Genomic DNA, 22,319 nt, shown 5'->3' on the forward strand with positions numbered 1-22,319 from the left:
CTGGAGAGCCCCTCCCTTTGGGCTCTTCTAAAGATGAGTGGGTCCTAACCTCAAAGGACACTGCTTCTTTAATGGTAGCTGTGACACAAGAGGGACACATGGCACTTCCCCCACCCCGGTGGCCTGGCTGAGGCCCGAGTAGGACAGGAACATGGCTTTTCTGTGGCTCAGGGACTGGTGGAGTGGAGGGCAGCTTGGCTGTGGGCATCCAGGCTGGGCCCGCTCTCTCAGCCTCACTCTCCAGGGCTCGCAGACAGCCCCCCACTGGCGTCTGCACCCAGAAGAGGGATGGGGGAGACAGGAAATTCCTCTCCACCGCCTGTTTCCAAAGCCACATTCTGTCTTCCCTGGAAGAACAGGGCTGGTGGGTCACCTGTACTATCTGCTCTGCACAGCGCGGGGCCCAGGCGGGGCCTGGGAGGGGCCCGGGAGGGCCTGCAGGCACCCGACCCCGAGCTGGTCCCTTAAGTGTAGCAGCACCTCAGCTAAGCCTCAGTACAACCCTGTGAGGTAGGGATTATCCACCCACTTTACAGACGAGACTGAGGCCAAAAGCGACATAAAATACACAGGGTCTCACAGTTAGGACGCGGTCAGCCTACACGGCAGCCAGGGCTGTCCACCTCCAAGGCAGTGACAGCACATGGAATCGGGCCCCACGTCCATACCGTGCGGGAATACCGGTCTGTGACAATGTTGTAGAAAGACGACTTGTTGGGTAACTGGGGGGATGTTGCTTAACTCTCCTGACTTGCTCTCCTCACGTGGGCATGTGGGAAGCCTGGAATGACTGCTCGACCGGACTGTCTTACAGAGGACAGAAGAGCAGCGAGTAACGGTTGCTAAGAATCTTGGAAAAGTAGAAAGTCCTATCCAGAGAAAATGTATTCGTGCCACAGATACAATGGAGACCAACTCTTGTCGCTGCCCCCCAACCCCCGCACTTCCCCCCGCCCCCCAATTACCTGCCATCGGCTTCCTCTGCTCATCGAACAGATCGGCTGAACTTATGGAAGAACTTGCCGAAAGCCTCTCCAGTCGAGCCCGGGTTTCATACTAGACAAGAGCAGGAAAAGGAAACATTAGGCTCCAAATACCCTGAGCAATTTTGCAAAAGGAGTCCAGGAGGAGCTGTCCTTTGAATGTGTGTGTCCCCTAGGCACTGTCTCTCCAACAGCTGCTGAATGCCATTACCACAGCTGGGACTGGACGGCATGACGCTCGCTCACATTCTGCAAGTCAGAGCGGACAGATCAACAGCGGCCTGGCCAACGCTTGCCAGTGCGAGGGGGAGACCAGAGTGAGAGTGAGAGAATGACCTCTCTCGTGCGAGGGTACTCTCGCCAGCGGCCAGGAAAGGCGGCTCCAAGAAGCTCTCTTCCAGTACCACCCCCAGTATGTGATTTTATGACTGAACTTGAATGTCATCAACTTTAAAACAAGGCAGAGTTTAGGGGTTGGGGAAAAGCCTAGAGGCAGCTCTAAATACTCTCAAAAGTAAAACTGCAGAGGGTAAGGGGGGTGGGGGGTGGGGGGTGGGAGATGAGGGTAAGGGGGATTGAATATATGGTGATGGAAGGAGAACTAACTCTGGGTGATGAACACACAATGGGATTTATAGATGATGTAATACAGAATTGTACACCTGAAATCTATGTAATTTTACTAACAATTGTCACTCCAATAAATTTAATAAAATAAAATTAAAAAAAAAAAAAAGTAAAACTGGAAAGTTCTAATGCTACAAAATAAAATCAGTACACGTTAGGAAGTAATTCTCCGGATAGTCCAAGAAGCTTAGTGATTGATACACGTAACTCCAAGAGCTTTGTGTAAGCACACTAGCGCTTCAGAATCAGGGGGACACCTTAACCGTTCGCCCCCATTTCCATCTGAGTCTTACTACTTAGAAAGACTCCACTGAGACAGGCTTGTTAATATTTCTGAGAAAAGATGCAACAACCTGAAAATAAATATATCCACCCTCCCCAAACATATCTATGTGCTTCTTTTAATTATGGTTAAAAATTATTAAGCAAATTACAGCTGTATCAAAAATTGCCTGAAATTTGTTCAAAAGCTATTGAACGTACGACTATTGAAAACACTGAGACAGGAATAAGAGAAATGAGACATTTCCTACTCCAATCATTCCTCTAGTTGGGGCAGCAAAGTGGGGTGATTAGTCAGAAAGACCTGGGTTCGAGTCCTGCTCCAACTCTGGGGCCAGGGGCCTCTCGCGCCTGAGTCCACCTCACTCAGAGTCCATTACCTGCTCCCACATCTCCCAGGCCCCTGCTTGCTTCCCGCTCTATGGGGCCCACACAGACGCTCTACAGACACTTACATCAGCTTGAGCTTGTCTTCCAAAGTACATATCTGATGAAATGGCTTTGACGTTGCCAAACTTCTTCTGGGCCTCGTCTGTATTTTCAACTGGCTCATAGTCTGGCTTGCGGCGAGTAGTAGGTCTAAAATTAGAAACAGCCAAATAGGAGTGATATCAGCAAGATGTCGGAATAGGAACTTTCTACCATCACCCTGCACTGATTCTCACAATCACCCACAGTTGAGAACGTCTTTGGAGATGTCAGGAGTCCAGAAGAGAGGTCCCAGCACATCACGGGAGCAAAAAACCCAAGACTGGATGCAATGAAGAAGGTAAGAGAAACAGCTGCACTTTGCCTCTCCCCCAAGGCGGCACCACTGCCAGGAGGGAAGGTGAGAAGGTGGTGAGTGGCTGACTGGTTTCTCCAGCTGGGTGGGACATTGCCAAGATGCTCACTTCTTTCTCACCCCACCCAGGATACTGAGGGGGCTCTGCATGGCTTAGAGGCTGGGAGAGGCTGGAAGCCCAGCAGCCAGGGCGAGGGTCTCCTCAGGGGCTCGCGGCTCCTAAGCGCCCTGCAGACTGTGAGGAAGCCTACTCACCAGCCCCCACGTACACTTTGTCTGTGGAGCCCCCACATGGCCCACAGGTGCGGCCCAATGCTCTGTGCACTTCACCCACGTACCTCCCCCCATCCACAGCCAGCCCCCTACACAAGCAGATGGCGAATGCAAGCCTTTGCGGACAGCTAGTGAGCATGTGCGGAAAGCCAGCCTCAAGCACGCAACCTTGAGCATTTCAGGGCGCCATCCGGGGGAAAGAATCAGGAGGCTCTCAGCACCTGGCCCAGTTTGGGGGATTGAGAGCATCTTAGCACTCATCCCAAAAGGGAATAAGAAGTGTGGAGTGGGCGCAGCCATAGAAAGAGGCTGAAAAAGTCTCAGAATCCCTAGCAGGGCTGACTGTTGAAGGTATTTCTCACCCAAAGCCAGTCAGGCATGAATTCTGAGGAGGTGACTCCTCCTTCAAACGCAAATACAGCAACACAAAATGCCAAGGAACATGAAAAATCAAGGAAAACTGACACCACAAAGGGAACACAGTAATTTTCTAGTAATGGACTCCAAAGAATTGCCTGACAAAGAATTTAAAATACTTGTTTCAGGAAGATCAGCAACCTGCAAGGACGCAGGCAGACAACGCGACGAAACCTGGAACAACACACACAAATAAAATGAAAAGTTCAACAGAGATAGAACTCATAAAAAAAACACCACAGAAACTCTGGGACTGAAGAATACAATGAACAGAATGAAAAATGTAGTAGAGAGCATCAACAGCAGACTTAACCAAGCAGAAGAAAGAACCTGTGAACTCAAAGATGATTCATTTTCAATTATTCAGTCAAAGGAGAAAAAAAGAATGAGAAAGAGCGAAAAAGCCTACACGAATCATAGGAAACCATCAAGGAAACAATTTAGACATTACAGGAGACCGAGAAGGAGCAGAGAGGGGAAAAGGACAGAAAGTTTATTTAAAGAAATAATGGCTAAAAAGTTCCCAAATCTGGAGAGAGATATGGACATCTAGGTACATGAAGCTCACAGGTCCCCAAACAGACTCAATCCAATGAGGTCTTCACCAAGACACGTTAGAATAAAACTGTCAAAAATCAAAGACAAAGAGAATTTTGAAAGCAGCAAGTGAAAAGGAACTTATCACAGACAATGGAACTCTGTTAGGCTATCAGCAGATTTCTCAGCAGGAACCTTGTAGGCCAGGAGATAGTGAGATGATATATTCAAAGTGCTAAAAGGACAAAAGAAGAACTACCAACCACTGGGCTTATCTTGCAAGAACTGCTAAAAGGAGTTCTTCAAGCTGAAATGAAAGGATGCTAATTAGTATCATGAAAAGATATGAAAGCATAAAACTTACTGGTAAAGGTTAAGTGTATAGTCAAATTCAGAATATTCTAATACTGCAATTGTGGTGTGTAAATTACTTAAGTCTAGTATACAGGTTAAAAGACAAAAGCAGTAAAAGTAACTATAGCAACAATAATTTGTTAGTGGATAAATTGTTAGTTGATACACAACATAAAAATATGTAAACTGTGACATTAAAAACATAAAATATAGGTGGAGAGAGTAAAAGGGTAGGGTTTTTTGTTTTGTTTTGTTTTTATAAAGCTAGGAAATGTTTTCTTTATTTTTCTTTCTTTCACTTTTATTTTATTTTATTGGGGAACAGTGTGTTTCTCCAGGGCCCATCAACTCCAAGTCATTAGATTTCAATCTAGTTGTGGAGGGCGCAGCTCAGCTCCAAGTCTAGTTGCCATTTTCAATCTTTAGTTGCAGGGGGCATGGGAATTTTAAGCCGGCAACCTTGTTGTTGAGAGCTCGCACTCTAACCAACTGAGCCATCCAGCGCCCCCTCCAGCAGCTCAGCAGCAGCTCGTGGTCTTCAATCTAATAGTGGAGGGCGCAGCTCACTGGCCCATGTGGGAATTCAACCGGCAACCCTGTTGTTCAGGACTAGCTCTCTAACTAACCGAGCCATCCGGCCGCCCCAAAGGGTACGGTTTTTGTATGCAATCTAAGTTAACTTGTTACGGTATCAGCTTAAAATAGGCTGCTACAACTATAAGATGTTTTATGTAAGCCTTATGGTAATCACAAAACAAAAACAACAGCAGGTACACCAAAGACAAAGAGAAAGGAATCAAATCACAAAGGAAGACAGCAAGAGAGGAGGAACAAGGGAACTACAAAACAAACAGAAAACAATGAGATGGCAATCATAAATCCTTACCTATCAATAATTACTTTAAATGTAAATGAATTAAATTCTCCAATCAAAAGACAGAGTGGCTGAATGGATTAAAAAAAAACAAAAAAAACACACAAGACACAACCATATACTACCTATAAGAAATTCACTTCAGTTTTACATATGCAAAAGCTGAAAGTGAAGATGCGGAAAAAGATATTCCATGCAAGTGGAAACCAAATGAGAGCTGTGATAGCCATACTTACATGAGACAAAAAAGACTTTAAGCCAAAAACTACAACAAGATACAAAGGTCCTCATCTAATGATAAAGGGGTCAAGCTATCAAGAGGACATAACACTGTAAATATATATGCATCTAACATGGGAGCACCTAAATATATTAAGTGAATATTAATAGAGCTGAAGGGAGAAACAGACAGTACTACAGTAACAGGAGACTTCAATATCCCATTTTCAACAATGGACTGATCACCCAGACAGAAAATCAATAAGGAAAATTGGACTTGAACTACGAGTATACCTTAGGCCAAATGGACCAACAGACATATTTAGGACATTCCATCAAATAGCAGGTGAACACACATTCTCAAGTGCACATAGAACATTCTCCATGATAAATCATAAGTTAGGTCACAAAACAAATTAAAATCACATGTTAGGTCTTAACAAATTCAAGAAGATTGAAATCATATTAAGTATTATTTCTAACCACAATGGTATGAAAGTAGGAAACAGTAACAGGAGGAAAACTGGAAAATTTACAAATAGTAGAAATTAACACATTCCTGAACAACCAAAGTGAAGAAGAAATAAAACCAATATGTAGAAACAAATGAAAATGGAAACATAATATACCAGAACTTATGGGATACAGCCAAAGCAGTTCTAAGAGGCAAGTTTATAGCTGTTATATGAAAAGGTGCTCAATGTCACTAATTATTTGGGAAACACAAATCAAAACCACAATGAGATATCACCTCACATCTGTTAGAATGGCCACTATCAAAAAGACAAAAGATGTGTTAGTGAGGATTGGAGAAAAGGGAACCATCATTGTGTACTGTTAGTGAGATTGTAAATTAGTACAGTCATTATGGAAAACAGTATGAAGGTTCTTCAAGAAATTAAAAATAGAACTAGCATATGGTCCAGTAATCCCACTTCTCAGTGTATATCTAAAGGAAACAAAATCAATATCCTAATGAGATATCTACACTCTCCGATGTTTATTGTAGCATTATTCACAATAGCCAAGACATGGAAGCAACCTTTGTGGCTGTCAATAGGTGAATGGGTAAAGAAAATGTGATACACCCACACACACACACACACACACACACACACACACACACACAATGCAATATTATTCCATTATAAAAAAAGAAGGAAATCCTGCCATTTGTGACAACATGGATGAACCTAGAAGATATTACGTTAAGTGCAATAAGCCAGAGAAAGACAAATACTGTATGATCTCATTTCTAAGTGGAATCTAAAATTAAAAAAAAAAAAAAAGTCAAACTCATAGAAACAGAGTAGAATGGTGGGTCCCAGGGGCTGGGAAGTAGAGAAAAGCGGCAGCTGTTGGTCGAGGGGTACACATTTCCATTTATGAGTAAGTTCTGGGGATGGGATGTACAGGATGGTGACTATAGTTAATAATACTGTAGTATATTCTTGAAATGTGCTAAGAGAGTAGATCTCAGCACAAAAAAAACAAACAAAACCCCTAGCAAAATGAGGTTAAATTAATTTGAGGTGAGGCAAATAAGTTTCTTATTTATAATGTATACATATGCCATTTTACTTTTTAAAAAGCCAACAGCAGTAATTTTATAAAAGGATTTTAGGCCACTTTGAAAAAGCCTGTAATTCTAATAAAAAATGAACATCCAAACCACACATTTGAAAGAATTTTCCATTTAGAATAGGCCTGTTATTTCACTCTTCAGATCCACAGATCAATTAGCAAATACTGAAGACATATTATGTAGGCTACCAAATGAGTCGGATGTCCATACATTCCAGTTACCTGGGACAATTCCTGGTCACACCTGCTGTCCCAACGTATTAGTAGTGTCCCTTGTACTCTCAACAGTTCCCTGGTTTGGACAATAAATTGTACAGCCCTTCATTCGTGATCCCCAAGCAGGAGACGGTTCTTTGACGGCATAACAAACTCAACAATACCCCTTTGACACTAAGACAAGTCAAAGGGGCCAGTCTTAAAAGGCCAGTTATTGCACCGTCCCCTTTATACCACATTCGGGGAAAGGCAAAATCCTCAGGTCAGAGACAGACCAGGATACAAAGAATATTCTTGAAACAGTAGAACAAAAGCATGTTACTGGTGTTGGAGAGTTTCCCTAGACATCCATGGGTTCACTATTTACCAACCCACTGTTTTGCTGTCCATACCTGTCTGAATAGCCTGTGGTTTTCAGAGCGGTGTCAGTGTCTTTGACGGTCTCCTTTTTCCAGTAGAAATCTGAACTGTCATCCCAGTTAGAAAAAGAACTGCTCCTTAGGCCAATCGGCTCGTCAAAGTACCTGCATGCAAAAGAGCAGAACAGTGACTTGGGAGGACTGCCCTTCCTGGCCCCCTTGAAGTTGGGGGCTGCCCTGTGACCTGAGCAGACACGAGGTGAGCCATTTTCAGGCCTGTACAGCGCCCTGGCTCAGCACGCCCAGTCCCCTCTCCCCATGCCAAATGGAAGAGGCCGTGTTTTCCAGGTGCTACAGCCTCAGGCAGGTGAAACCTCTATCCATCTGGATGATCAAGGTGCTACCCGAAGGACAGGAAATCTAGACAATCGCCTGTACACTCACCTGACTTCAGTGAACAAGAAATAAACTATGGTTATGTTAAGATCTGGGGAGATGTTTGTCACTGCAGCACAACCTAGCCTATCCGCACAGTACGACATCTTTAAATGTTAACCACTATAGGTTACGTATTTCATTTTCTTTGGGTCTAGTTCTGCCAAGTTAGGGAGTCACACACCACGCAGCTGGGCCTGGAGAACCGACTGTACGTGGGGCGCTCCTTGTTGGCGGTCCCGGTCACCTTAGCCACAATGTCAGGCTGCAGCCCTAACGGCAACTTCCACTTAATGTAAATGATGCTAATTAACCTCCTCCAGAATCGGACACAAAGTTGCGGACTGTTGAATTGGGCTGTTCTGCGGATGCTCCTTCAGCCTGGAGCTTGACGTGAACTTGACCCGTAAGCGTCTCAGAGGAGATGCTGGCCTTCCGGGTTGGTTCACACTGTCATTAATCAGCTGAGCATCACTGAGCAGGGCACTGCTCAGACAGCAAACCTCAATGGCAGCTTTCGGTCCCATGTAGTGAAAGAAAGGCCTTTGCCCAGGAGCATCAGGGTTTGCTGGAACAGGACAGAGATTGACAGGTGGGATGGATGTGCCACTGCCCTCATACGAAGTGACTGTGCTATCTCAGAAATCAGGACAGCTTCCGATAGAAAATGGCTGGCCAGATACGCCCTCCTTGTAAAGGTGGGGTTCGAGAAGTTCAGAAGACAGAGGCAGATTCCAAGGCTTAGGTCTCAGGAAAGGAAGGATGGTGGGAGACAACGGAGAGGTTTTCAAAATGTCACCCAGGCCTTCTGCAGAGAGCAAGAAGCACAAGGAACCAGGTGAGCACCAAGCTCCACCGTCATAAGGACTCGTTTAAAGACAGAAAGCCTGGGTGGTCCGAGGGGCCTGTGAGCAAAGGTGAATGTGAGAGCGCAGCAGGACAAACAGGACAGGGACGCAGAAGAGCTAATATCTGGGGCAGGGGTGGGGGGAATGCCAAAAACAGATGGACTCTTTCCTGGCAGGAAATAAAAAACAAAAAAGGGAGGAAGGCTAAACCTGCTGTTTGAAGCAGATGGTGTGACTCTACGTGGATAATAGAGAGAAAGAGGAACTTTCAAGTGTGGCTTCTGCCTTCTCTGGTGAGAGGGTCATTAAGAACAAATGTCGCTACAGTAGCCTCCTTGCTCCAGGAAGGGAAACAACCGTGCGCATGTCTGGACTCTAGCTGCAAGCTCTCCCTGGGGCCAGTGGAGGAGCCCTGAGCCATGGCCCGGCAGGAGGAGACAGCCAGCCCTCTTCAGAGAGACACCGAGACAACCACGTGACTTGACGTCACATCAAGAAAGAAGTTGTGGGACGTGTGTTGGCCTGGAGAATTATACTCAACTATCTGAGCAGCTTATTCGTAAGCGCCCAAGGGAAAGAACGAAGACCAATTCAATGAAAATTTAAGAAATAAGCACCTCTGAAGGGCCAGCCTCATTACGGGAGGATACGGGCGAGAGGAATATTCAGGTCCTGCCCTCACAGGGCTGCTGGTCTGAGCTCAGAAACCCCGGTGGGCGGAGGGGGAGGGGTGTCAGTATAGGCGGCACTTCTCACGGAGCTGCCTGGGGACTGAGGAGCAGGTGGACTGCGTGGGGGGCTACACGGTCCCCGAAGGGTGTTGGGGGTGCCGGGAGCACTGCACAGGGTGTGCTCTTTACAACTCTGAGGTACTAGGACTTAGGATTTTGCAGATTCAGTATCACTCTAAGGAGCTAGTTTTCATTCACAGAAACCAAAGTGCTTCTCCTGGAATATAGGAGCATCAGTTTTAAAAACAAAGACTGGACTACTCAAAAATCAGAAGAGAGAAAGCCATTCTGCTGGGGTCCCACTGCCTAGCAAGAGCCTGTCATGTATCGTTCTGCGCTGGGGTGGGGGGCATCTTCCTACCATTCCCCACCAGCAGCTGTCTGTGCTCTCACTCAATGCAGGGGGCACGTAGCAACTCCCCGCGAAACAGCTGCCCACTGGAAGGATGGGTGACGAGCCGACTGATGGCCACGGTGCACTTGCCTTTCCTCAGAAACACGACAGCCTCCAAATCTGATCTCCAAACCTTTACTGACTTTCTACTGTTTCGATTGCTAGATCCCAGTTCTCAGTGCTTCTTACTTTTCTTTCCGCCCTCCCACTGTCTTCCTCCACCCTGAGCACATTACTGAAGACCCCTGGATAGAGCACCCTAATATCACATAAGTCATTGACGGCTGCAGACACTGTTCTTTCACTGAAGCCCGCACTGCTCGACAAGGCTGAGCGAGCTGTTCTACTTTCATTATTCTGTACTCAGTATATAATTACATTGTTTATCTCCTGGAAATAATGGCACTCGATAAAAAACAAAAACCAACGATACGGTTGATCTTATTTTTAATAGAAACAGCACTCTTTCATAATTCATAATATTCAAGTTCTAATGGGCTAATGAATAAGTTGGAAGCAATGAGAGCTCTTCATGGAACCCAGACGCTTTCTTTCCGAAAGTTCATGTGGCTGCCACTTGTTGCCAAAGCCCTCAGAGCGCCCTTGTTCTGCCAACAGTGGGTACAGGGCACAGGAGAGAAGGCGTTTATGTTCCTTACGATAAACAATGCCCCAGGGTCTCTGGCAGGAGGCCAGCAGCTGTGGTCTGCATAAACACACCGTCTGCTCCCAGGTTTCAAACCATAAATAATTGCTCCAGAGCGAGGAAGGCCTCCAGGGCTAACTCTTGCCACCACACGGAGAAGAAGAGCCCGCCGGACCCCTGGAGCTCCCAACAAGGCAGGAGCCTGTCAGTGACCTGGAGCCGGGAGGCTCTCCAGAAGTTTCTCAGGCCTGTGTCCCAGCAGTACTGATTTAACCTTTTCAATCCATTAATTGATTTCAAGTTTGTTCTCCAAAATGTGTCAAAAATCCACAGAAAATAATTACAGTATTCATATTTTTAAGTAAGTCCAGTTAACGCAGCAGCCGGCGACATGGAAATGTCGTTTGACGATAGACAAACACGGCAGCGAGAACGTTAACTGGAGATTCCTTTCCTTTCCTTTCCTACGCTCTCATCTGTAGGAGTCGCTAGTGTGCAGTGAACGAATCAGAAGGTGTGGGGAACCTGACAGGTGAATGCGGAGCCTGCGGGTCACCTGCACCACCCTCTGACGGAGACTCTCGCCCTCATTTAATGTGCGCACTTAAAACGGTCCGACCTGCCCGCCCGCAGCCTCCACGTGCAGTTAGACATCTGATTTCAACGTGTAGAAAGTGTACTTAAACTGCATGGAGAGGCAGATTGGGTGTTACCTCTAAGTAAACTGAAACCTGGTGTGTTACACCGGTTACTCGTCAGGCAAATATAAAACCATCTCTGAAAGTAACGACGGGACACCACTACACAATGAACTTTTTTTTTGGTACAATATCTGGACTTGAAATAATTTGAAGCTACGCTAAGCGAGTTTTTAAGGACAGTACTCTCTGGGAACTCTGGTAGGAGAATCATGAAACATGTATCTGTTATGTATGTGAAACCGCTTTGAGCCTGTGTGATTGCCAGACATCCGTCACACCCTTCGAGACAGGAGTGAGGGGGCCTCTGCATGAGCACGCCAGTTACCGACAGGCACACATTCAATCTCCCCAAACTCCTAACCCCGAAGGTGGCCCTCAATGTGGTTGATTTAAGTATCTAACAATAGTGATTAAACATTGAGACTGAGTCACACGTCTCCTGAATTGAATTTCCATATAATAACAGCAGCTAAGCATAACATTAATAGCCAAGCACTATTTCAAGTGCTCTATTTGTGTTAACTCATTTAACTCTCACACAACCCTGAGAGGCAGACACTGCGACTATCCCTAACTTACAGACAGGTTAAGTAACTTGGCCAAGGTCACGCCGTCATTAAGTGGCAGAGCCAGGATTCAGACCCAGGACACCTGGCTCCTTGGCCTACCCTCTTGCCCCCTCAGCTTCTCAGCTGGTGCCCACCTCTAGTAATTTCCTAAGTTCACTTGGGGCCTTTCTAGCAGGACTCTCTCATGCTGGTCAGGTTGTTGGAGGAACCTCACAAAGAGAGTGGATTCAAGTGCAAACCTGCCGTCCCTGCCCCTGCAGGCCGCTGGGACCTGAACCACGGCACTCTCCATGGTCAGCTTCACACAGGAGTCAGGCAGCTCATCCGATCAGAGGGTGAGCACTCAGGGACAGGGAGAGGCTTTGTCCTGGGAGCCCTCAGCATGTGACAGTGTTCTTATTAATAACTGCACACACACAACGAGAGTTTACTCAATACTTTGCCTTGCTTACTGGAGACTCCCGAGCTGGTGTTCTGGAAGGCTCAGCTGAGAAATGTCCCAACTGTGGGAATAAGACTAAACAAATTTCTCCAATTTCCCATTTTAGATGAACAAGACTTCTTACCTCTAATTTCAACTCTTGGTTGCTGATTTCATTGTCAAACATTTTAATATTAGCAAACATTGTCCACTTATGAATGTTTCCCCAATGTTTTTCAAAGGATACCCTTGACTCCAGCCATAGCTTTTAAAAACAATGAAGTAAACTGATCTGTATTTGCTCCTAATGCAAATAAATTAGTAAGTTCATATTAATCACTGCTTTTCAAAATAACACCAAGGATGATTTTAGCAGATTACCTTGAGCTGGAAGTAAAATAGGAATCATCGTGGTCATCGCTGTACTTTTTTCTTGGTTTTGCTAGGACTGGAGTTTCCTGTTCAATGGTTTGCATGTCTGAAGTCACTGAATGTGAAATACCACTTGAATAAAATGGAAAAAAGGTTATATTAGTTTGTGAAGACATTTGTGTTCACCAAAGAATGAATGTTTTAATCTATACTCAACAAAAATAAATTGATTAGTGAGGTTAAAAACATGAACAATAAAACTTTTTTTGGGGGGGTATAAGCATTGGAAAATACTGAACCTTAGTAAGGACTGTAACTAATTACACAAAATACGGCCATATCTATCAGTTATGCTTATGGCATCCACTTAATGACAAGTCAGACCTATTTCTTTTTTTCTAAGAATCAAGTTTGAAAGTTTTCATGCTAAACTGAACACTAGAGGAAAGCAAAAGAATTGAAGAAAGGAAGGAATAATGAGAAAATACTGCTAAAGTTGAAAATACAGAGAAAAATCCATTCAGGATTAGCAAACTGGTTTAAATTCTGAAATCCCAGAGAGCACTCTCACCTACCTTCTGCAGTTTCCAAATCCCATGCCAAGCCTCTCTGACTCCACCTTTTTTTTGTCACTCATGTTCATCTTTTCATCTTTCTTCATTTGAATTTCAAGATCCTTATAGGCTAATCGTAATGATGAAACACTGCCAGAAAAACCAGATGCTCCTTAATTTAGTTTTAATTCTGTGTTCTTAAGTTAAAATACTAAGCAAAATTAAGCATGTCACTTATACTTTTAGCTTTGTGCTTCTTTCCATAATTAACAATTACGAAGGCAAGTCAGCATTTTTTTCTGTCTTCTTTGAGTAGATGCTCAAGAAAATCTGGTTGCTGCTGAACCTACATTACTGTCCTAGTTTATATGACCTATTATCCTGTAACAATAATTTATACTACTTACTATAGAATAACACAATATATACCAAAATCATTTCTCTAGAGGTTAGTAAAAAGCAGAATTCCTTACCGGGACTAATATTTTGTTATATTTCAAAGTTACATATGAAAAATACGAAGTTAGTCTCATTGGTTTGCTTTGGTTTGCGACAAAAAATACATAAATATGACTTCACAAATAGATAAATTAAGAAGGGGTTACTTATTTGCAAAAGGATTCTTCGGTTTACAAGAACATTCCCCATAGATTCTCTTTATGTAATCAGGCTTCTGAAAGCATTTAAAATGGAATAATCATTCCTCTGTAGATTTTTCTGCACTACCGGTCAGATACTAAGCATCTATTTATCAAATACCTGTTACGAATAATGCACCAATAATACATCTTTATAAAAAGATGTATAAAACACTGTCCCTTACTGTCAGGTTTCTGAAATGCAAAAACACTTAATTTTTCATAAAGAAAACTATGCCCATATTAGCAGTAATGAGCGTGTTTTATCAAATGTACGAAAGCGACAAAACTTCAGGGCCCTTTAAAGTGATATATCTACCTTATCGGGATTTCTAAGCTATCATCCATTTTATAAAATTGTGTCAAAGGTCAAGAACTCCCCATAAGCAAAGTACTGTATAAATGCCACAACAATATAAATGCATTTCTGTATAGGAACAGGGGATGATAACAGAATGTCTTACTCAGAAAAAGTAATCTTGCTTTTACTGTTTCCTTCCTTAATGAGTCCACCAGAATTTCTTTGTTTTGTTTTAATCTGACAGTTTGTTTTCTTTACTATTCTTCCTACAGAACAGGTTATGGCAATATACCCATTTTATTACTAAGAAAAAAAAATACTCTTTCAAGTATACCTTTTGGAGGAAAACAATAGATTTGTTTAAAATCATGAACAGACAGAACTGTAGCAACAGATTCTCCTGGAGAAGCCGAGCGGGTGGAAATGAAAAAACTCCACTAGAAAGATAATGAGTGGGAACGTTTTCCTTCTTAGGACATCTGACATGGGATTGGGTCTGCCACTCGTTGAAAGCACGCTCTTGAACTTCCAGGCTTACTGTAACAGGCTCTGGAAGCGCTAATGGAATTAAGCGTCAGGACTCCGTGCTTCTCAGAACTGCTGGAGCCCTTCCCAGTACCAGCTCAAGGGAGGGCGTGAAGACACTCAGACCACGAAAGGGGGGGCTCTGGGCGGCAGCCTGTCTCTTCCACTCTGCCTACCCACTGTGCACAGACACCTCTGGGCGTGACCGAGAGACTGTCAGGAGGTGAGAATCAGGCTGCTTCACCGACAGAGCAGTTTCACAGGCTGGCGATACAAGATACAGCACTGTTTCTGGCATTTGCTAAATTGAAATAACTTTATTTACAGCCATTAAAAAAAATCAACTTGGAGAAGAACCGCACTCTCACGTCTGAAGGACGAACGCAACAGGAGCTCTCTCGTAGCTGGCATGGCCTGGTCTGCGGAAACTGAGCCAAGGCACTGCGGGGCGGCTGCTCTGAACAGGCCAAGAAAGTTGTTAAATTGGGTTCCCAAGTCAAAGTCACAAATCCCATGACCAGCAGCTTTGCTTTAACGGGGCATTAAACCGTCCTAATGAAAGACATACTACAGGCTGGTCCTGCTGCTGGTTTTAATAACCAGTCTCCACCCACCGGAGCTGTGGGGAGGGGCTCTTGCTTTCTGTGTTCCACGTCTTTTGTTCTCACGAGGCTTAGGATTTTACGCACTCTCTGGGAAAAGCTCATGCGTGAGCGATCTAGACACAGCCCACTCCCAAATACCGAGAGAAGCCGTCCAAACACTCAGATTTAACCCTTCCTCTTTCCCAGAGTCAAACACCTAGCTTCATCAGAGAAATTAAAATGAGACACCAAATAAATTTTACATAAATCATTTCAAACCATACTTAACCTAAATACGGTTTAGTGCTGCCCCCTATGGTCTATGAATTCAATGACAATGAGAAATAACTACCAACTTCAAATGATCTGGGCTTACCATTTAAATGCCGCTTGGCCAACTGTTAGTATGAATAGTAAGAAATCACCGTGGTTGAGCACTTAGTATGCACCACACTGGTTAATGTACTTTAATGAGCATTAACTAAGCTCATCCTCAAGACAACCTCATAAAATAGGTGCGGTTATTTTCTTCAGTACACAGTCTGCAGTAACTCAAGCTCAAACTGATAAAACACACATGAACATAAGAGAAAACACCATGTAAATAAAATAAACACACATAAAAATCAATGCACGTTGCCTTTCCTTCCGTGTTCACTCATCTGCTGTGATCGTTTATACCCGCTCACGTACACTTGCCAGATGCCCACAGTTCTCTTCTGTTGTCAACACAAATGAAAGCTTTCAAGAGCCTTAGATAGACTTAAAACCAGTCTCCTGACTGGCCTCCTGGCTTCCAGTTTCTTCCCCGTTCTCTTCACCCTGGACGTCACTACCAAACCCGATTTCCCAAACACGCCAGCCTCATCACGGCAGTCCTCTCAGAGAACGTGTGAAACCAGCGGCCTGGCTCCAGGGCACCCCACCTTACCAGACAGGCCCCCCGCAGTACAAACACCTTAATCCCTCTTCGTTCTCTTAAAGTCTTCCTTCTGCCTCTCCTCCTTGCCAAGTCTGCCTCTGAGACCCCTTCAAAATTCAGGCTCAAAACCTCTGGAGACCACGATACCCACAGCCCTCCATCATATATTCAGAATTTTGTTACCCAGTCTAATGGGGCTTCACATTATAAATACTTTTCTCATTATTGAGGTACCGGTCATATACCATAAAATGAACGCTTTTAAAGTATATAATTCAGTGGTGCTTCGTATATTCACCAAGTTGTACTACCACCACCATCTAATTCCAGAGCATTCTCATCACCCCAAAAAGAAACCCTGGACCCATTAGGAGTCACTCCCCATTCTCCCTGCCCCCGGCAACCACTGGTCGGCTTCCTGTCTCTATGGATTTGCCTGGACTGGCCATTTCATATACCAGGAGTCACCCAGCATGTGGTCCCTGTGACTGGCTTCTTACTTAGCAAACTTTTCAGGGTTCATCCCTTTTATAGCCCCTGTTAGCACTTTATTCCTTTTCATGGCTGAATAACATCCATTGCATGGGTCCTTTTCATCAATGGACCTGGGCTGTTTCCACCTCTTGGCTATAGGGATTAATGCTGCCATGAACACGCATGTACAGCTTTTGTGTGAACGTGTGGACATATGTTTGAATTTCTCTCAGGTGTGGAATTGCTGGGTCGTATGGTGGCTCCCTGTTTAACTTGTTACATCGCCAGCAGCAGCGGATGAGGGGTCCGATTTCTCTACATTCTCGCCAACACTTATTCTTGCCTGGCCTCTTGATGACGGCCATCCTGGTGCGTGCAGTGGTGTCTGACGGTGCATTTCCCTGGTGACTAATGATGCTGAGCATCTTCCATGTGTAAATGCCTCCTGACACATCTGTCTTTCCCTTCCCATTGACACCACCCCAATCCCACCCTCACAATTTCAACTGGAAATTGGTGCTGCTCTCCCTGACCACTAGGCCCTCAACCTTCCACCGCACACAACGTAAGTTTTCATAAAACGAAATCTTGCATTCGTTTCTTCCTCTTCACACACGAAAATAAATGGCATTTGGAAAGTAAATCTGGGCGTTGTTTAAATAACAGTTTTATTCACTAAGAATGTATGACTTTACCTAAATTAAACTTACATCGATTCTTCCTTGGGTGCTGCCTTGGCCTGAAGGTCTTCCTGTTCCTTCATTTTATCCACAGCTTGGGCTTGTTTTTCAATTTCATTAAAGCACGTATTCGTCAGTTTCTGGGCTCCCAAGCTTCCTTTTTTGGCCCCAAGCTAGAAGATACGTAAGATTATATTCTACCCAACCTGTCTGAAGACTTTTGCAAGAACAGTTCGCGTAATGGCAGGAGCTCTAGGGAGTGGACCTTATTATTCTGTCATTTACAGGGAGGAGCTGGAGCTCATGCACCTTACGTGACTGGACCCAAGATCACACAGCAGGAAGTGATGAGGCCGTCAGGATTCAAACCCTGGCGCCTGCCTCCACAGCAGGGGCTCTAAAAGGAATCATGGTACCTGAAAGCTGCACACGTGACAGCCCTCCAGGTCTCACGAGACAGCACTGCTCAGAGAAACACAAACATGCTAGAAACTGCCAGGGCGTCTTTGCTGATCTTTTTAAGTATTTTGTCATTGACAGAAGAAAAGCTAAACGCTCATTCTAGAAAATCTCACTAAGAGTAACATTCACCTCCTTGAACACAACAGACTCTTTATCAAAGCCACATTTATTATAATATGGCTCAAAATAATAAAAATAAAACGACAAAGGTGGTTCTCTTGAGTGTGTAAGCTACTTTAGAGATGAATTGCCAGGTATTTTATACATCATACTCACTCCTTTTTTAGCTTGATTTGGCTTCTTTTTTATGATAGAGGAAACTTCTGTCAAAAAACACAAAGTTTAAAGTCAGACCAATAGAAATACATACTTTTTCTATTTTTAGTGTATTTTTTTTTAAAAATTCTAACATACTGTATATTATTAAGAGACATTTTCCACATTAGTTTGTCATTAGGTGACAGTAGATGAGTCTATTTTGGATGAAAGGAGCTTCATCAAATGGAGTACGCAGCATTTCCACGTAACGTCCAAACTCAGAGAAAACATATTTTTGGACAGCACACGGAACAGAGATAAAGGGCCTGAGCTGTCCCCATTCGTCGCTTTCTTCAGGAGCACTTCTTAGTATATTAGAACACACTCTCCCATTAACCTCCACTCTTCAAAAACTTTCAAATTATTTCAAAACGTAAAGTTAGTGAGGCATTATGTATACAACGAAAACAGTCAGTGATGTCTTTTCCACTTTGATTTACAAACTGGTTTTATCATATTAACCAAAAACAAATATTAAAGCATCCTATTGTTTTAGTAGCCACATTTTCTAAATTGCACAAAAATATATGACGCTTTTAGAGGAAGTTTCTAAAAAATTGTTTTCTGGGTAAATTTTAATCAGAGATTATAAATTCCGTTTGTAGAATTATGTTTAAGAGACCCAGCAAGAATAAAATCTTAATTTTTTATTACAAAGATGAGAATGTGCTGTAATAAGAAAAGAGCATAAAACCACAAACAAAAGATTAAAATCTTTAGCTCTAATGAGAGGATAACATCATTCCGTTTCAAGTATAAAAAAGAGATCCATGGAAATTTTTCTTTCCACTATTCTTTTAGGTTTGTAATCTGCTCCCAAACTCCTACAAGTCTATTAATATGCAATGGAAATATCTAGACTACTTCGACTAGTTTAGTTATTTTTCACCAAAGAAGTTGCTTCCCAATCAATGCAATACAATTGGCACAAATTTCAGGTTTTACTTCCCTAATAATGAAAAATTTAAGTTCACCTATTATAAAATCAGAAAGAGAAGAAAATGCTAAGAGTTCTTGAGTAAACAGGAATTGTGTGGCTGCTCTGACCTCTGCTTATACTGGGAACACAAACAGCGCAACGTAAACCCACACCTCAAAAGCCTCCCCGCTGTCTCGGCCAGGTGCACGGCTGCCGCACGTCCTCACCATCAAGCGGGCCCAATCAGAGCGGCGTGTTCGCGTGATCAAGTCTCATTAACAGGTTACAGATTAACAGTCATGACGTCATGCTGCTCTATAAAGTCTGAGCAGAGGCAGAATCCATTTTTCCCTTACGACCTCACTCTCTAAAGCAGAATAAAGCGTCTGATGCACATTACCTAAAGCAGCCTTTGTCGGTACGTTAAGACCTTCCACGCTTGGTCCCTGTGCTGGTCCTGAAAGTTAAAAATATTGATATTAATGCAGAAATCAGACTCATCAAACATCCTTTGAATGTATAAGACGTCCAACTTGCTCAGTAGTACACATCTTATCCAATTTTGTCAATGATCGTCTTTCTTTTAAGCTCATTTTCTATTTTATCATTATAAGAATTTGATTTCAAAGTCCATTAAAATAGAAGTGTATTTCTTATACAGTTGCTTTATAGAATAAAACTGTTAGTGGTCTCCCTAATTAATATCATTCGGAATTCTACCTCGTGATCTGGCGTTTTAAAGTCAACTGTTCTGAGTTATCTGCTACATATATGGACTATCTACCCAACATATGTTAACATTTAGAAATTCTAATACCAATTATATCAATGATAGAAACCTAAATTTTCAGTTGTCAGGAAATCTGCCCTGTTTTCTAGTTTACCTGAAAAAGGATCCTCGGGGCAGCCAGATGGCTCAGTTTTTAAGAATTTTCAAAATTCTTAAAAACAAACAAACGAATAAACCCGATCCTAATTAATGGCTCCTTTAATTTTAAAAATATGTTGTTATTTTAATTGAATTTTATTTGTTATTTTAAAAATAGATAAAATGTACTATATCTGTGTAATGAAATGTTATCTGGCCATTAAAAAAAACCAAGAAATACCGACACAGGCTGCAACATGGATGAACCTTTAAAAGATTGTGCTAAGCAAAAGAAGCCAGTCACAAAAGGCCATATATTGTATGATTCCTTATGTATGAAATGTCCAGAATAGATAAATCCATAGAGACGGGAAGCAGACTAGTGGTTGCCAAGGGCTGGGGGCAGGGGAGAATGGGGAGTGATTATTGATGGGTACGGGGTTTCTTTTGGGGATGCTGAAAATGTTCTGGAATTAGAGCGTGGTGATGGTGGCACAATCTTGTGAAGTACTAACCACCAGTGAATTGTATTAAAACAGTGAATTTTATAGTGTATGAATTATATGTCAATAAAGCTGTGTATTTAAAAATGGCTAGCTCAACAGCGGAAACACAACTGTTTTGTTTTTTTAATAAATATTTAAAAGTTAAGCGCTAGGGGAGGCATTTAAATAGGCACAGCAGGATGAGTGAGAAGGATGATATTTTGTAGAAAAAGAACTGACTATGCATTTATTGATCACCTACTATGGGCCAGGAACTGCTTTGGGCCATGAAGAAACAGCAGAGTATTTCAGGCTTCCCATTCCAGTTGTTAAATTTCTTTTGTTCTCTCCTTTTCCTTGTATAATCCTGAAGCTTACTCAAGACTGCACCTTGTTACCGAGGGCTGACAAATGAAATTCTGGGTTAAGCCTGAGACAAGTCTCCCTAACTAACAGCTGCTTAAGAAAAATTCTGGACTGAGAAGAGAGAGGAAAGGGCTGTCGCAGGTGCAAAAGGAGATGGAATTCTAAATGATAAAAACGTTTAGGAGAAACTCTTCAGCTAAGAATGTAGATTAAAAAATATTTATAAGAATAGGGGCGCCGGATGGCTCAGTTGGTTAGAGCGTGAGCTCTGAACAACAGGGTTGCTGGTTCGATTCCCACATGGTCCAGTGAGCTGCGCCCTCCACAACTAGATTGAAGGACAATGACTTGGAGCTGAGGGGCCCTGGAGAAACACACTGTTCCCCAATATTCCCCAATAAAATGTATTAAAAATAAAATAAAATACTTACAAGAATAAAATCTTGTTCTGCATTTAGGTACCTTAGTTTTCTGTTAGTAAAATGAACTGAAACATCTGGACTGGAGAGGTTACGTGGATCTCCTGTGGCCTGTAACCTCCAGGCTCAGAAGGCCTTTATGCTAATAAGTTGTAACAGTAATAATATTCAAACGATCACCTGCACTTTCGGAAGGTACACACCCCAGCGATTCTCTGTCAGTCAGCAGAGTGTTGGAATTATATTTCCTCCTCTCTCCTTATGGATAACGACAGATGGATCAATGGCTCAGGAAGATTCCTTATCTTACTACAGAACCTCTCCCTGAGGAGCTCACAGCCCAGTGGAAGGTACACACAATGGACATGCAAGCTAAGGGACACAACAGCTCCCAGAGCTGAGGTGTGCTGTGCTACGAGGAAGACAGTGTACATACACTGGCCGGGCTGCAGGGGCTCTGTGGCTGGACACCGCCTCTCTGAGGAGAGGACTTGGAGCTGAGACTCCAATAATGGGGTGGCCACATGACAACCGGGGTGACAGTCCCACTCCAAGCCAAACAGAAAGCAAGCACAGGAAAGCAGCAAAGTGGCAGTGCAGTGGACGTCTGAGAAATCTAAAAGTTAAACGCCTCTTGGAGATGTGTCAATGTCTTCTTTGCAGGCATTTAGGGTCATGTGCATAAAAGATGAAATGTGAAAACAAATCACAGGTGCAAATCATACAAACCAGCCATGTCAGAGTTCTTTGCATATTAAGGAACTAAGCTTTTTGTCTACATATGAACTGCAAATGTTTATCATTTGTCTTCAAGGCACTTCTTCAGACCAGAAATGGCACATTTCTACTAGTCAGACCTACTGAGCTCTTCTTTCCTGAGGCTTGACCATGCATAGCAGGGCTTCCCCATCCCAGGATGATAAAAACCTGTACCCATGTGTCTTCTAGTGCCCTCATATTTTAATGTTTTAGACTTAAATCTTTGATCCACCTGAATTTAGTTTGGTGTAAAGAGTAAAGAAGGAATTCTGCCTTATTTTATTATTTTTTCCAAAACGCCAGACATTTCTCCCAACTCCGTTCATTGTTCCCCAGAATGCAGAGGTTCCTATCTTGATTCACTGATTGATCTACTCTTAGACCAGTAAAATGAAAAACAGGCACCCTGAAACCTGCTC

At 43.3% G+C, this 22,319-nt stretch overlaps 1 protein-coding gene across 1 annotated transcript in view; it reads right to left on the reverse strand.

Moving 5' to 3' along the window:
• Window positions 1-22,319, reverse strand: part of ARFGAP3 (ARF GTPase activating protein 3) — a 47,685-nt gene that overhangs the window by 6,066 nt on the left and 19,300 nt on the right. Inside the window, exons 7-14 of the mRNA XM_074326489.1 lie at window positions 19,404-19,460; window positions 18,043-18,089; window positions 17,335-17,477; window positions 13,202-13,330; window positions 12,636-12,758; window positions 7,543-7,674; window positions 2,348-2,471; window positions 966-1,056 (exon numbers count right to left, since the gene is read on the reverse strand). Coding sequence (XP_074182590.1) covers window positions 966-1,056; window positions 2,348-2,471; window positions 7,543-7,674; window positions 12,636-12,758; window positions 13,202-13,330; window positions 17,335-17,477; window positions 18,043-18,089; window positions 19,404-19,460 — 846 coding nt within the window. The remainder of the gene's footprint in view (window positions 1-965; window positions 1,057-2,347; window positions 2,472-7,542; window positions 7,675-12,635; window positions 12,759-13,201; window positions 13,331-17,334; window positions 17,478-18,042; window positions 18,090-19,403; window positions 19,461-22,319) is intronic.

This window comes from Rhinolophus sinicus, linkage group LG02 (assembly GCF_036562045.2).
Source record: "Rhinolophus sinicus isolate RSC01 linkage group LG02, ASM3656204v1, whole genome shotgun sequence".
Lineage (NCBI taxonomy): Eukaryota > Metazoa > Chordata > Mammalia > Chiroptera > Rhinolophidae > Rhinolophus > Rhinolophus sinicus.